Source organism: Salmo salar, chromosome ssa06 (assembly GCF_905237065.1).
Source record: "Salmo salar chromosome ssa06, Ssal_v3.1, whole genome shotgun sequence".
In the NCBI taxonomy this organism is placed as follows: domain Eukaryota; kingdom Metazoa; phylum Chordata; class Actinopteri; order Salmoniformes; family Salmonidae; genus Salmo; species Salmo salar.
In genome coordinates this window covers 70,345,556-70,361,362 of record NC_059447.1, presented here as the reverse complement: position 1 = coordinate 70,361,362, position 15,807 = coordinate 70,345,556, and the positions used below count along the sequence as shown (strand labels likewise).

Sequence of the window (15,807 nt, the reverse complement as noted above, 5' to 3'; positions counted from 1 at the left end):
ATTAGGTCAGTGACACATTTTTTGTTGTTTTGGGTCTGTACTTGAGCACTTTGGATTTGAAATGATACAACGACTATGAGGTTAAAGCACAGACTGACCCTGTTATTGTAATGGTGAGAGGTAAGCGTTTATGGGGGGGATTATGATATTTGTAACTTTCTCACTCAACATTATTCACAATTCATTCAGGATTATCTGTAATCATGTAGCATCCACATTAATGTAGAAGTGTTCAGAAACATATTAGATTCTTATTTACAATAAAAGTGACTCCAAAATGACACCATACATTATTTACCATTTATTTCTATTGGGCAAAAAATAATCTGAAACAACCAAAACAAAAAGCAAATGGATCCAACAAGTTTGTACAGTCACAAGCTTGATGTAGTCATTGCGTGCTATGAATATGGGACCAAATACTTAACTTTTTGTCACTTTAATACACTTACTTTTGGTCCCCTAAAATGGGGGGACTATGTACAAAAAGGGCTGTAATTTCTATACGGTTCATCCGATATGGATGAAAATACCCTAAAGTTAAAGCTGACAGTCTTCACTTTAACCTCATTGTCATTGTATAATTTCAAATCCAAAGTGCTGGAGTACAGAGCCAAAACAACAACAAAAATGTGCCACTGTCCCAATACTTTAGAGCTCACTGTATGACTGATGATGATGATGATGATACATGTATTTGGGATTATGTGAGGGTTTTTGGGATATGTGAATGTAGTTTTTTTTTTTTTTACCAGAGAGTCATTCTGAGACCAAGGTCTCTTTTACTGAAGAGCCTTGAATTACAGAAAATAACAAAAATATACACATAAAATACAAAACACGAAATGCAAGCAGAAACAGAGCAAGTTCATAAAAAACAAACACATTCATCATCAATAAGGTCCTCAATCAGGAGTCTGAATTGTCCTAGGCACCAAAACATCCAATTTAAGAGTATTTAAGATTGTTCCACAAATACAGTACAAGTTGAGTTAGATGAAAGGACAACTAAACCGATAAGAGGAGTATAGAGGTGGGTGAGTGGGGAATTTTTGTTTTCTACAATGAGTTCATGCCTGTTTGATTGTTGGAGTTTGTTTTCTTCTCTGACTGTGCTCTGTGTGTCTAATAGACAGACCCCATGCTTTTACCAAGGCCCAACTGGCAGAATAGAATAGCACTGACTACAGTGTTGGAAGTATTAAAACAGATGGTACCGGATCTCACTGTTATGCTGTATAGTAAAGCTCACATCCAAAAACAAAATGTTTAAAACTTACTAAGATCAGGGATGTTTCTCAAAGTAGGAAAAGTACAGCAATATTTATTATTTTTGTTCACATTATCTTGGCTGCCTCCACTACATCATCCTCTAGCCAGCTCAGTTCCTATACCCCTTATCACCAGGATGCCTTCCAACTCGACACACAGTACCTCCAGATCCAGCAGAAAGTCTGTTCTGGACCTCCACATCCAGTTCATCACAGCCTTGTGTAATGGTACTACTCCTTCTACTGAGGAGTTCCTGTTTATCAAACACCCAGTACATTTAAGCACAACTGTCCTCACGGACCTGAACCAACTGTACTGTACAAGGCTTGGGTTTTGTGTTTGTGTTTGCATTCTCAGGGGAGGCTGCCACATGCAAATTTTAAAGCAAAGCAGCTGGTAGGTGACCTCGTGAGCTAGAAGAGAGGGAGAAAGGCAGGGAAGAGAGGCATAGTAGAGAGAGGCATAGAAGAGAGGCTGAGGCAGAGGAGAGGCAGACTAAAAGAGTTTAAGGAAGAGACGGACAGACGGGGAAGAGAGAGGTAGAGGAGAGGCAGACTAAAAGAGTTTAAGGAAGACAGACAGGGAAGAGAGAGGCTAGGAGAGGCAGACTAAAAGAGGCTGAGGAGAGGCAGGTAGACAGAGAAAGAGGGAGCGGAGAGATGGAGAAAGGCAGGGGAAGAGAGATAGACAGAGGAGAAAGAGAAAAAAGAAGAGGGGGAGAGAGAGACAGGTGAGAAAAGGAGAGAAAGAGGCATAGGGTGAGAGAGAGGCATGAGAGCGACAGAGGCTGAGGCAGGAGAGCGAGACTTTAAGGGGCTACAGTAGGTCATGAAAACTATACAGAGCATATTATTTCATCTCATACATTATAAAAAAAAAAAAAATCCGTTTTAAGTGAGAAGTAGGCATTGGTCTGAAGCCAAAAATGAAAAGAAATTCAAATGAGCACCATGATGTTAAATCCACCCATTCTCTACCAAGGTTTTCCAGCACACAGCTTTGACCTACTACAGGAGCTATGTTGACATTGTACTTCAAACTATATGTAGGCAGGTTGCTTAGGATTAAAGCCTTTTCAAACGGCTTAATTCATGCTTTTAAAGGCTTCACTGTCTGTCTGTGGTCTCCACGTCAGGATTCAGTCAGGGATCTGATGGCTAAATGAACAGGTCAGGCCTCCTCATGGCTATACCAGAGGGACCTATTGTAGCTTCTGTTCTGACTGACTGATTTTCCATGCTCATACAATGGGTAATTCAACAAGTTGGTTGACAGACATTTGATTCCTGTCAGACATCTGACTCTCATAAATTAGATGGGGTACATACAGTGCCTTCGGAAAGTATTCAGACCCCTTGACCTTTCCACATTTTGTTACGTTACAGCCTTATTCTAAAATTGATTAAATCTTTTTTTTCCTTATCAATCTACACACAATACCTCATAATGACAAAGCAAAAACTGTTTATTTAAATAAAAAATGTATTATCACATTTACATAAGTATTCAGACCCTTTACTCAGTACTTTGTTGAAGCACCTTTGGCAGCGATTACAGCCTCGAGTCTTCTTGGGTAAGACCCTACAAGCTTGGCACACCTGTATTTAGAGAGTTTCTCCCATTCTTCTCTGTAGATCCTCTCAAGCTCTGTCAGGTTGGATGAGGAGCGTTGCTGCACAGCTATTTTCAGGTTTCTCCAGAGATGTTCGATCGGGTTCAAATCCAGGCTCTGGCTGGGCCCCTCAAGGACATCTCCTGCGCTGTCTTTGCTGTATGCTTAGGGTCATTGTCCTGTTGGAAGGTGAACCTTTTGCCCAAGTCTGAGGTCCTGAGCACTCATCAAAGATCTTTCTGTACTTTGCTCCCTCATCTTTGCCTTGATTCTGACTAATCTCTCAGTCCCTGCCGCTGAAAAACATCCCACAGCATGATGCTGCCACACCCGTGCTTCACCGTAGGGATGGTGGCAGGTGTTTTCTCTAGACGTGACGCTTGGCATTCAGGGCGAAGAGTTCAATCTTGGTTTCATCAGACCAGAGAATCTTGTTTCTCATGGTCTGAGAGTCTTTAGGTGCCTTTTGGCAAACTCTAAGCGGGCTGTCATGTGCCTTTTACTGAGGAGTGGCTTCCGTCTGGCCACTCTACCATAAAGGCCTGATTGGTGGTGCTGCAGAGATGGTTGTCCTCCTGGAAGGTTTTCCCATCTCCACAGAGGAACTCTAGAGCTCTGTCCGAGTGACCATCGGGTTCTTGGTCACCTCCCTGACAAAGGCCCTTCTCCTCCGATTGCTCAGTTTGTCCGGGCTGCCAGCTCTAGGAAGAGTCTTAGTGGTTCAAAACTACTTCCATTTAAGAATTATGGAGGCCACTGTGTTCTTGGAGACCTTCAATGCTGCAGAAAAGTTATGGTCACTTAGAAAAAAATATCAACTACTGGGACCAAGACTTAAAAATAAATTATGTTGGCACAAGATGGAGGGAAAGTTGGAGCAGAACTAACAAAATTACAGTTAATGAAAATGTATGCTTAATCCATTATAACCTTAAGTATAGAATTTATTAGACAAGAGGCCAAATTCACGAATTCTACAGTACAAAGGCAGTCATGTCTGAAGTGTGAAACTAATAATGACTCAATGATCCATACTTTCTGGGAACACTATACAGTCCGGAAGTTGTGGGCGGAGCTAGAAAGTTGGCTGTCAGAAGTATTACAATGTAAAAGTACTTTTAATCAGTCCGTCTGCATATTTCAAGACATGGCATATGGGGAGGTAGTTACATACCCAATGGACTGAACAATCTTCTCATCACTCATCTTGAAAAAAATGTATACTAAAAACGTAGAAATCAATCAGTTCACCATCATTAACACAGTGGAAATATCAAATAATTTATTTTACAATATTGAAATAGCATGGGCTGCCAAGAATATCAAATTGATACAATTTTAGGTCAAGTGTCAAACAATGCAGGCACTAGGGATAGGAATGTGAGTATAACTGTCTGGGCAGATTAGATGTAGTTATTGTTTGTGTGTGTCTGTAAATTTTTATTTGTAAGTATACGTTTGTACATGGAGTGTGGGAAAAAAACAAGATATTTTTTGGGGGAAAAATATGACACAAAAAAAGAAGTGTGTGTGTGTGTGTGAGTGAGTTTATGCAAAACATATTAACAGTAACTGTGTGTGTTGTGCGTTGTGACTGTGCCAAATTAAGCCTGATAATTATATATTTCCACATACCGATATGTTGTGAGAGAGCAAGAGAGAAACTTCTCACAGCCCGGACACTGGTCCTCCATTTCCCTGACGTCTGTCAGCATCAGACAATGTTCCATACTAAGATGTATTTATCCCTGTGTAGACCTACACGCTGAAGTCTAACATTATTGAATAACTCCTCTGACCTAGCCTTTGTTCTGTTTATTCATTCATTTCAAAGTTGGACTAATTTTGTGGAGGATGAGGTCGGTGTATGGGCTATGCTGCATAATGTGACTGCTCTTCCCCTCTCTCATCAGGTTTCTGCCTCGTTCCCAATCCCATCTGATGCTGCAAGGCGTGCCGTGGCGCACTGGCCTGGTCCATGTGATAGCGAGGGAAGGAGGGGGCCCTAAAACAGTTCGCTGACACTCTCGTTTCATCACTTAATAGCTCGACTACCCCGGAGCGGTCCTCAGGACGCATTTTTGGCGCGTGGATACATACTTGGTGTCGCTTACTACCTTTTGAAGTTTTGTCGCGTTTGCGGTGGTTTCGGAGCGAGCACGAGCCAAATCAACCAAAGAGGAGAAAGAAGTGCGGTTTTCGCCATGGGAGCACAGACCTCAGCGCAACCAGACGAAAAGAGCCAAGAGGATGCGTCAGCCGAGGAGCTGAGCGCGGAGGTGAACGCGATTTCGGAGGGGGATAGCGTTGTCGACGCCAAGGTAAAAGTATACATACCCTAGTACAGGCCCCTTTACAGCTGACAATGACATTACCCGCAAGCTTGCCACAGAGAATACCAGGCGCATACCCTCCTGGGCAGTTCCAACGAGTTTGTTTTGATAGATTAACAAAATATAAATATTGGGCATCAATGTCGCACATTTTGTTAGAAATCATAAACGATCGCTGGTGGGATGCGCGGCAGTTTCGCTGAGTAATGCAATGTGCCTGTGCCCGCAGCAGTGAGCCTGTCTGTCTGTGGCTGGTAGCAGCAGCACCCCCGAAAATTGTCTGCCGTGGTCACGATTTACTGCTCAATACCTGGTCTCACGACATCAACAGTCCCTGAGAGCCTTTCAATATAGCAGCATGGATTTTCTGCCTGTGATGTAGAATGATAACAATAATAATAAAATAGATATTTAGTAAACATTTGTAATCATATTCATAATCATGATAATAACAAACATGCAATCATAATACAGGCTTCAATATCTTGTTAAATTATGTCATGCAGAATATTATGGCACCCCCCCCCATGTTGATTGACAGCTGCTTGTCTTGTCTTGGTCTCCAGGTTTATACATCTAGACAGTTTCCCACACTTTTTGAAAAATATTCTAAGATACCCTAGACCAAATTTTGGCCACTAATTACCTTTTGTCTTTTTGTGTCACGTTGTCACATGATAATGCCATGTTGTTGATTGCAATGTGCTTGACCTAGCTGCTCATACATTGCTAATTAATTGAGAAATTTGCTGGTCCCATGTTAGTATGTAGGGTGCATAGTTGCCACATCTATGTTATATTGCAAACAATTAACCATGGATCATGTTGACAACAACAAGGTCCATATGACGCTGATTCTGCTGTGGTGGACAGTGCAGCGCTCCAGACTTAGCAGTGGGAAGTCATGTGTCTCTATTTGCACTGTATGAAAAGAAAATAACAAGACCACCGCAAATGTTCAAGTGGACGCCTGGCTGGTTTTGACTTGAGATCCTTGAAACCATTGCACGGTCACACACAGATGCACGCACGCACACACACACACACACACACACACACACAATTTGTTCTAGAAGCCAGGCCGGGCACTGTGTGTGTCCAACGATCTGCTGCTGATAGGCATGAGGGATGTTTTTTCTACTGTAAGATGAGATGAGTTATGGATGTATTGGCGCGTGAATATTTGTAAGTCGCTCTGGATAAGAGCGTCTGCTAAATGACGTAAATGTAAAATGTATTGCTGCTGTGTTAATGCTTCTGTTGGCTATGTGTGAATAATACAACTTTGGGATGACTTTTGCTAATTTCTTGGCAAATTTGGCCACCTGCTGTTTTTGAGGCACCATTAAAACATATTGAATTTATTGACCTTTCTATGGGTAGAAGGTCAAAGGTCAGTTTTTAGTTTATCTTTATTCTGTTGTATTTGAAAGATAACCAGCTATATCAAAGAAGATCGAAATATTACCCTTCGCTGCTGAACAGCAAATCCATAGCAAACGTCACACTTTCAAACATACATTTTCACCCAAATGTGTTGGAGAATTGGATACAGGAGCCAGCTTTAGTTTCAAGCTTTAATGTCACGAGCACAAGTACAGTGCAATGCCTTTCTTATGCAGTGATTTTCATGGTTTCCCCATCTAAAATGTTTCCCATCTAATGTCAACGTCTGATTGGTTTAATGCCCACCTAAGGAACTGGAGAGCACTCTAAACTTGATTAGATCAGGAAGAGATCAACTTCTCACTGAAGTAGCTATGACTTGAATAAACACCTGTTAGTTTTCAGACTGAAGTGAAGTTCAACAAAGGCTTGAATGTGTCACTCAGACCTTCAGACTGACAGTTATACAGCCCTTTAGTGACTAAACATTGACTGCATGTTTTGTGGCAGTCTATATCACCTGGCCAAGGGCCTTCTATCTCAGGGCCATCATGGTCGGGATCCAGACAGCTTTTGAAGTTTGCTATTGTCTTTAAGCCTGTCTTATGATGTGGGGTTTGGCTTCTTTCATTTGTCATATAATCCAGGTTTACCTGTATCCCAGAGATTCCATCTGACTGAGTAGTGCCTCATGGTCTGTTATTATATAGAGTTGAAGTCAGAAGTTTACATACACTTAGGTTGGAGTCATTAAAACTTGTTTTTCAACCACTCCACAAATGTCTTGTTAACAAACTATAGTTTTGGCAAATCTACTTTGTGCATGACACAATACATTTTTCCAACAATAGTTTACAGACAGATTATTTCACTTATAATTCACTGTATCACAATTCCAGTGGGTCAGAAGTTTACATACACTAAGTTGACTGTGCCTTTTAACAGCTTGGAAAATTCCAGAAAAGGATGTCTTGGCTTTAGAAGCTTCTGATGGGCTAATTGACATCATTTGAGTCAATTGGGGGTGTACCTGTGGATATATTTCAAGGCCTATTTCTGGCTCCTAGAGATGAACGTACTTTTGTGCGAAAAGTGCAAATCAATCCCAGAACAAGAGCAAAGGACCCTGTGAAGATGCTGGAGGAAACAGGTACAAAGGTATCTGTATCCACAGTAAAACGTGTCCTGATTCAATATAACCTGAAAGGCTACTCAGCAAGGAAGAAGCCACTGCTCCAAAACCGCCATAAAAAAGTCAGACTAAGGTTTGCAACTGCACATGGGGACAAAGATCGTACTTTTTGGAGAAATGTCCTCTGGTCTGATGAAACAAAAATAGAACTGTTTGGCCATAATGACCATTGTTATGTTTGGAGGAAAAAGGTGGATGCTTGCAAGCCGAAGAACACCATCCCAACCGTTAAGCACGGGGGTGGCAGCATCACGTTGTGGGGGTGCTTTGCTGCAGGAGGGACTGGTGCACTTCACAAAATAGATGGCATCTTGAGGTAGGAAAATGATGTGGCTATATTGAAGCAACATCTCAAGACATCAGTCAGGAAGTTAAAGCTTGTTCGCAAATGGGTCTTCCAAACTCAAACCTACAGAAAATGTGTGGGAAGAACTGAAAAGGCGTGTGCAAGCAAGGAGGCCTATGAACCTGACCCAGTTACACCAGCTCTGTCAGGAGGAATGGGCCAAAATTCATCCAACTTATTGTGGGAAGCTTGTGGAAGGCTACCCAAAACGTTTGACCCAAGTTAAACAATTTATAGGCAATGCTACCAAATACTAATTGAGTGTATGTAAACTTCTGACCCACTAGGAATGTGATGAAATAAATAAAAGCTGAAATAAATCTTTCTCTCTACTGTTATTCTGACATTTCACATTCTTAAATAAAGTGGTGATCCTAACTGACCTAAGACAGGGCATTTTTACTAGGATTAAATGTCAGGAATTGTGAAAAACTGAGTTTAAATGTATTTGGCTAAGGTGTATGTAAACTTCTGACTTCAACTGTAGTTACAACATCTTACCACATCCTTATGTAGGATTATCACCCAGTGGCAATGGCTCTGTCACAGGTAGTGAGGTGGTATGTAGATGGTTTAGAGAGATGAGGTGGTATGTGGATGGTTTAGAGAGATGAGGTGGTATGTAGATGGTTTTGGGAGATGAGGTGGTATGTAGATGGTTTAGAGAGATGAGGTGGTATGTAGATGGTTTAGAGAGATGAGGTGGTATGTAGAGGGTTTAGAGAGATGAGGTGGTATGTAGATGGTTTTGGGAGATGAGGTGGTATGTAGATGGTTTTGGGAGATGAGGTGGTATGTAGATGGTTTAGAGAGATGAGGTGGTATGTAGATGGTTTAGAGAGATGAGGTGGTATGTAGAGGGTTTAGAGAGATGAGGTGGTATGTAGATGGTTTTGGGAGATGAGGGGGTATGTAGATGGTTTTGGGAGATGAGGTGGTATGTAGATGGTTTAGAGAGATGAGGTGGTATGTAGATGGTTTTGGGAGATGAGGTGGTATGTAGATGGTTTAGAGAGATGAGGTGGTATGTAGATGGTTTTGGGAGATGAGGTGGTATGTAGATGGTTTTGGGAGATGAGGGGGTATGTAGATGGTTTTGGGAGATGAGGTGGTATGTAAATGGTTTAGAGAGATGAGGTGGTATGTAGATGGTTTAGAGAGATGAGGTGGTATGAATATGGTTTAGAGAGATGAGGTGGTATGTAGATGGTTTTGGGAGATGAGGTGGTATGTAGATCGTTTAGAGAGATGACGTTGTTTAGAGGGGTAGATTGGCAGTAGGAGAGTGTTCCAGGGAATGCCTCTCTTCTCCCTCCACCACCTTCTCTCCTCCTATCTTCCGCCTTGTTCCCCCTTTCCCCACCATCGGTGCTCAGAAGTAGGTCAGGGGTGGTCCAGTGCTGAGTATGTGCTCCCCCAAACACTTCCCAACCACCAAAAACATGGCGTGTGTCAGTGTGTCGAGAGATAGTGTGTATCATGTGGGTGGAGTGTTTGGATGTGTGCGTATTTGTGTTTGTGTTGTGTGAGAGAGTGTGAGTATGCGTGCATGCTTGCTTGTCTGTGTGTGTGTTTGTGTGTGTGTGTGTGTGTATCTGTGTCTGTGTGTCTATGGGTGTATTTATGGGTGGAGGAACACACACCAATGGGGCACTTGATCCCTCAGACACCCAAACTTTGACATTTAGTTTTTGTTCTCTTCTATGAAATTGGCAACATACTGGATGGCCATCGTTTTGCAAGCTCCGACCCAACTTTGCTATTTTGTAATTATTTTGTTGTTTATTTTTAATTTATTTTCACGAAATGTATCCGCTATTATTTCTTACAACCAACAAGAACTTTTGAACATCAGATTGGCAGTTACTTACCCTAATTCCGGCATCAACTTCGACTCATCTGCTCTGGGCTCTCTCTGTAATTCCAACCCAATTTTCGGGCTGCAGAGGCAAGCAGGGGGATCCTGGTGAGATTAATGCGAAGGGAAAACCGGCCACCTCTTCCCTCCATTCTACAGGCCAATCTTGATAATAAAATGGATGACCGCCGATTGCGGATTTGCTACCAACCTGACTCTTGAAACTGCGATATTCTTTGCTTTTCTTAAACATGGCTCTTGGACAAAATACCCCCCATGGCTATCCAACTCGATGGATTCTCCATTCACCAGGCAGACAGGACAGTGGAGTCGGGGAAATCCAGGGGGGAGGAGTTTGCCTCTACATCAACACCAACTGGTGTGCCACCAGCATGGTGGAAGTGTCGACCCACTGTTCACCCGTCTTGGAATACACGACCCATCTACCTTCCGAGGGAGTTTTCAGCTGTTATCGTGACTGTTGTATACATTCCACCTCAGGACAAGAAAAATAACACGCTGGCACTTAAATAACTGTATAAGGCTATAAACAAGCAAGAAAACCTACACCCAGAGGCTTATTTTCTGGTGGCTGGCGATTTTAATTCTGTGTCACTGAGACACGTGATGCCCAATTTCCGTCAACACGTCTCCAACGCCACTAGGAGCGATAAAGTCCTAGACCACTGTTATTCTACCCACAAGCAAGCATTCAAGGCCCTCACTTGTTCGCCATTCTGCAAATCAGATCATGATTCTGTACTCCTGCTTCCTGTTTGCAAGCAGAAACTCAAATGGGAAGTACACGTGACTCGCTCTCTTGAGAAAGGGTCACCAGAATCAGAGATTATGCTACATGACTGCTTTGCTAACGCTGATTGGAATATGTTTCGAGACTCCACCGATAACATTGACGAGCTAACCACCTCTGTCACCAGCTTCATATAGAAAATGCAACGGCGATGTTGTACCCCTGGTGAGGGTTTGCTATTCCCCAATCAAAAGCCCTGGATTAACACCAAGGTTGGCGCTAAACTAAAGGACAGGACTACCACACACAGAGCTATCATAGACAGAACTGAGGCTACGGTTGAGAACAGGAATAAGTGTAAGAAGGCCCGCTATGACTTCCGCAGAGTCATCAAACCAGCCAATGACAATCTAGGAATAAGGTGGAATCATATTACACAGGCTACCACACCCGCTGCATGTGGCAAGGTCTACAGTCCATTACGGATTACAAAGGAAGACCCAACCGTGATCTGCCCAACGATGCCTCTCTACCAGACCAACTCAATGCATTTTATGAACGCTTTGACAACAACAACATCTCGCTGGGGGTGAGGTACATCACCAACCCAGAGGGTGGGTGAACTCGCTCTCCAAGACCGACGTCAGAAAGGTCTTTAATCAAGTCAACACCCGCCCTGTAGCACTCACTTCTGTAATTATGAAGTGCTTTGAAATGCTGGTTATGCCACATATCAACTCCATCATCCCAGACAATCTAGACCCACTCCAATTTGCATACCGCCCCAACAGGTCCATAGATGATGCAATCTCAATTGCTCTCCACACTGCCCTCACCCATCTAGATAAGAGGAATACCTATGTGAGAATGCTGTTTATTGACTACAGCTCAGCGTTCAACATCATTGTCCCCTCCAAGTTCATCACCAAGCTTAGGACTCTGGGTCTGAACATCTCCCTCTACAACTTGATCCTGGGCTTCCTGACGGGCCGACCCCAGGTGGTGAGGGTAGGCAAGATCACCTCCCCAACGCTAACCTTCAACACAGGAGCCCCACAGGGGAGTGTGCTTAGTTCCCTCCTGTACTCCCTGTTCACCCACGACTGCGTGGCTGCGCATGACTCCAACACCATCATCAAGTTTGCTGATGACACTACGGTGGTAGGCCTGATCACCAGCAACGATGGGTCAGCCCACTGGGAGGAGGTCGGTGACCTGGCAGTGTAGTGCCAGAGCAACAACCTCTCCCTCAATGTCAGTAAGACCAAGGACCTGATCGTGGACTACAGGAAACAGGGAGGTGAGCATGCCCCCATCCACAGTGGAGCAGATCGAGGGCTTCAAGTTCCTTGGTGTCCAAATCACTAAAGACTTCAAATGGTCCAAACACGTGAAGAAGGCGCAACAGCACCTCTTCCCCCTCATGAGGTTGAAAAAGTTTGGCATGGGCCATTAAATCCTCAAAAGTTCTACAGCTGTCCCAATGAGAGCATCTTGACTGGCTGCATCACTACCTGGTATGGCAATAGCACCACCCTCGAACGCATGGCGCTACAGAGGGTGATGCGGACAGGCTGGTACATCACAGAGGCCGAGCTCCCTGCCATCCAGTATCCCTGCACATTTTAATATGGTATTGGAACTGACCCTGTACATAGTATGCTTACTTACTTATTGCGTTCTTCATATTTCTTGTTCGTTTTTTCTAGTATAGCATTGTTATGGATTATTGCATTGTTGGGTTTTGAGTTTGCAAGGAATGTCACTGTAATTGTGCATGTGACATTAAAAACATGAAACTTGAAACTCTCTCTCTCTCTCTCTCTCTCTCTCTCTCGCTCTCTCTCTCTCCCCCTCTCTCTCTCTTTCTTTCTCTCCAGCTCACTCTCCCGCTATCATTTCCTCATTCACTTCCCTTTCTCTCGCGCTAGTTGGGTGGGAGCCTACATACATTGTTTTGCTACTGACACACACAAACCAGCTGTGTCAATCAAGGAATGTATGTAGCATAAACATTCCTTACATAGCACCATCCATCCATAAAGACATACATGCATTCATATAAACACTGTTTCCACTTGCCTGTGTCAAGCTACACGTAGCTCCCAATAGAGGGTACTCACTGGCTCTCAGTGGAACACACTAGCTGCTGTTAGGAACATGGATATTAATGTTATGTAATGTAATGAGCGGATGGCATAAAGGCCCATACGTTCCTTTATAATGAGCACTGGCTGATCTGGCTCCGTTATGACACTGATTATACTGTTTAGGACTGATGGACGAGGCAGGCAGGGAGTGGAGGGGAGGGGGTGAGGGGTGGGAGGGGAGCGGGGCATGAGGCCAAACAGAGGAGCCATTGAGGATGGGCTGAGGGGGACAGTGTTGAGGCCCTGTGTGCACCGGCCCAAAACAGCCAGGATGGAGAGACCCCAGTAAGGGGAGCGTTTTGGGTAGGCAGGGGGGATGGAGAGAGTGCGAGGGAGATGGAGAGTAGAGAGAGAGAGAGAGAGACATAGAGGTGGAGTGAGAGAGGGACCTGCCAGGGTGACATAAAGACATGAATCAGGCGATTGTTCCTGGTCCCCTGATGACAGTAGGGGTAGAGAGTGAAATGGATTCAGGTAAAGAAAGAGTCTATAATGGGGGAACTCCCATCTCATCTTCAGCTTTGGGTTAATGGGAGAGTTTTGACTGAGTAGGAGTCTGCAGCTACATCCCAATACTCTCACAAGGCCTCCCTCTTTTTCTCGAATCATTCTCTTCATGACAACTGTGTGGAAGGACTGGATAGGTTTCAACCATATAGCATTAACCTAGCCAGTCCTGTCAGATCTTTGGTCACAAAGGAAAGGTGACGTGATGAGAGGTTGCTATTGAATGTTATAAGAGCCTCACTTGATTACATCATTCTGTTAAACCATGATAGAAGTACCTTCTATGCACAAAACAGAATGCACGTGCAACACGAATACAGTTCATTTGCGATAGTCTGATACCTTCCTCACGTGCATATCCAAAAGCGATCAGTTGTTCCCCTCCTCACATATTTTAGGTCTCTGTAAAGATCTCTGTCTTAGCTATTTATCTTCAGTAAATCCTTCTATAACTCATGGTTAGCCCTACAAACCACACCATGCATAGATCATTGTCAGGTGATTATTATGCTTAGGGGTGTGGAGAACTATCACCATGGACACTAGAATGGTGATTTGGGATTGGTCCCTTGGGTGACAACAGGAAGGAGAATTAGGGAAAGGGAGTGTTCCAATCGTTAAAGAAAGGATAATGCAGTTTGGGAAGGGAAATTGAATTTGAATTCCCTTTATCTTATCTGATATGCTTATTTTCTCCCTGATTGAGAATATTGTTATCATTGAACATGTCGCGTTTTATGTAAGCTAGTAAAGCTATTTTGAGCAAAAATATAAACGCAGCATGTAAAGTGTTGTTTCATGAGATTAAATAAAAGATCCCACAAATGTACCATATGCACAAAAGCTTATTTCTCAACAATGTTGTGCAAAAATGTGTTTACATCCATGTTAGTGAGCATTTCTCGTTTGCCAAGATCCAGGTGTGTCATATCAAGAAGTTTATTAAACAGCATGATCATGACACAGGTGCACCTTGTGCTGGGGACAATAAAAGGCCACTCTAAAATATGCAGTTTTGTCAGTGAATTAATGTTCATTTCTCTACAATAAGCCACCTCCAACGTCGTTTTAGAGAATTTGGCAGTACGTCCAACCGGGCCTCACAACCGCAGACCACGTGCAACTACACCAGCCCAGGACCTCCACATCAGGCTTCTTTACCTGCGGGATCGTCTGAGACTAGCCACCCGGATAGCTGAAACTGTGGGTTTGTGCAACCAACCAAATGTATGCACAAATTGTCAGAAACCATCTCAGGGAAGCTCATCTGCATGCTTGTCGTCCTCACCAGGATCTTGACCTGACTGCAGGGTGGCATTGTAACCGACTTCAGTGGGCAAATGCTCACCTTCAATGGCCACTGGCATGCTAGAGAAATGTGCTCTTCACAGATGAATCCTGATTTCAACTGTATGGTGTCGTGTGGGCGAGCGGTTTGCTGATGTCAACATTGTGAACAGAGCGCCCCATGGTGGCGGTTGGGTTATGGTGTGGGCAGGCATAAGCTACGGACAATGAACGCAATTGCATTTTATCGTTGGCAGGTTGAATGCCATGACGAAATCCTGAGGCCCATTGTCGTGCTATTCATCCGCCGCCATCACTTCATATTTCAGCAAGATAATACACAGCCCCATGTCGCAAGGGTAGGCCGTCATCGTAAATAAGAATTTGTTCTTAACTGAATCTGTACACAATTCCTGGAAGCTGAAAATATCCCAGTTCTTCCATGGCCCCCATACACACCACACATGTCACCCTTTGAACATGTTTGGGATGCTCTGGATTGATGTGTACGACAGCGTGTTCTAGTTCCCGCCAATATCCAGCAACTTCGCACAGCCATTGAAGAGGAGTGGGACAACGTGCTACAATTAACAGCCTGATCAACTCTATGCGAAGGAGATGTGTCGCGCTGCATGAGGCAAATGGTGGTCACACCTGATACTGACTGTTTTTCTGATCCACGCCCCAAATTGTTTTAGAAATATCTCTGACCAACAGATGATTAACTGTTTTTCCCAGTCATGTGAAACCCATAGATTAGGGCCTAATGAATTTATTTAAATTGACTGATTTCCTTATATGGACTGTAACTCAGTAAAATCTTTTAAATTGTTGCAAGATGTGTTTATGTTTTTGTTCAGAGTACAATGTTCTCTTCCCAGAGTGTCTTCTCTGTGTTGTTTTAGTCTTTTATGTGGACTCACTGTTCTGTACAAACTCTCCTCCCCCTCTCTCTCTTAATGGAGACGAAATGGGAAGAAGCTTGTGTGTAATTAGAGTTTGTCCTCCCTCCATCCCTCCATCCCCCCATCTTGGCCATATCAGATCCACCGCCAGCACCGCTCTGAAAAGAATGGACCTGTGTATTTGGGTTTTAAAAAATGAAAGGAGGCT

At 43.5% G+C, this 15,807-nt stretch overlaps 1 protein-coding gene across 1 annotated transcript in view; it reads left to right on the top strand.

Annotated features, from left to right (window-relative positions):
• Positions 1–4,864: 4,864 nt before the first annotated feature.
• akap12b (A kinase (PRKA) anchor protein 12b) overlaps positions 4,865–15,807 on the top strand; it is a 62,311-nt gene continuing 51,368 nt past the window's right edge. The window contains exon 1 of the mRNA XM_014205622.2: positions 4,865–5,205. Coding sequence (XP_014061097.2) covers positions 5,089–5,205 — 117 coding nt within the window. The 5' untranslated portion in view covers positions 4,865–5,088. The remainder of the gene's footprint in view (positions 5,206–15,807) is intronic.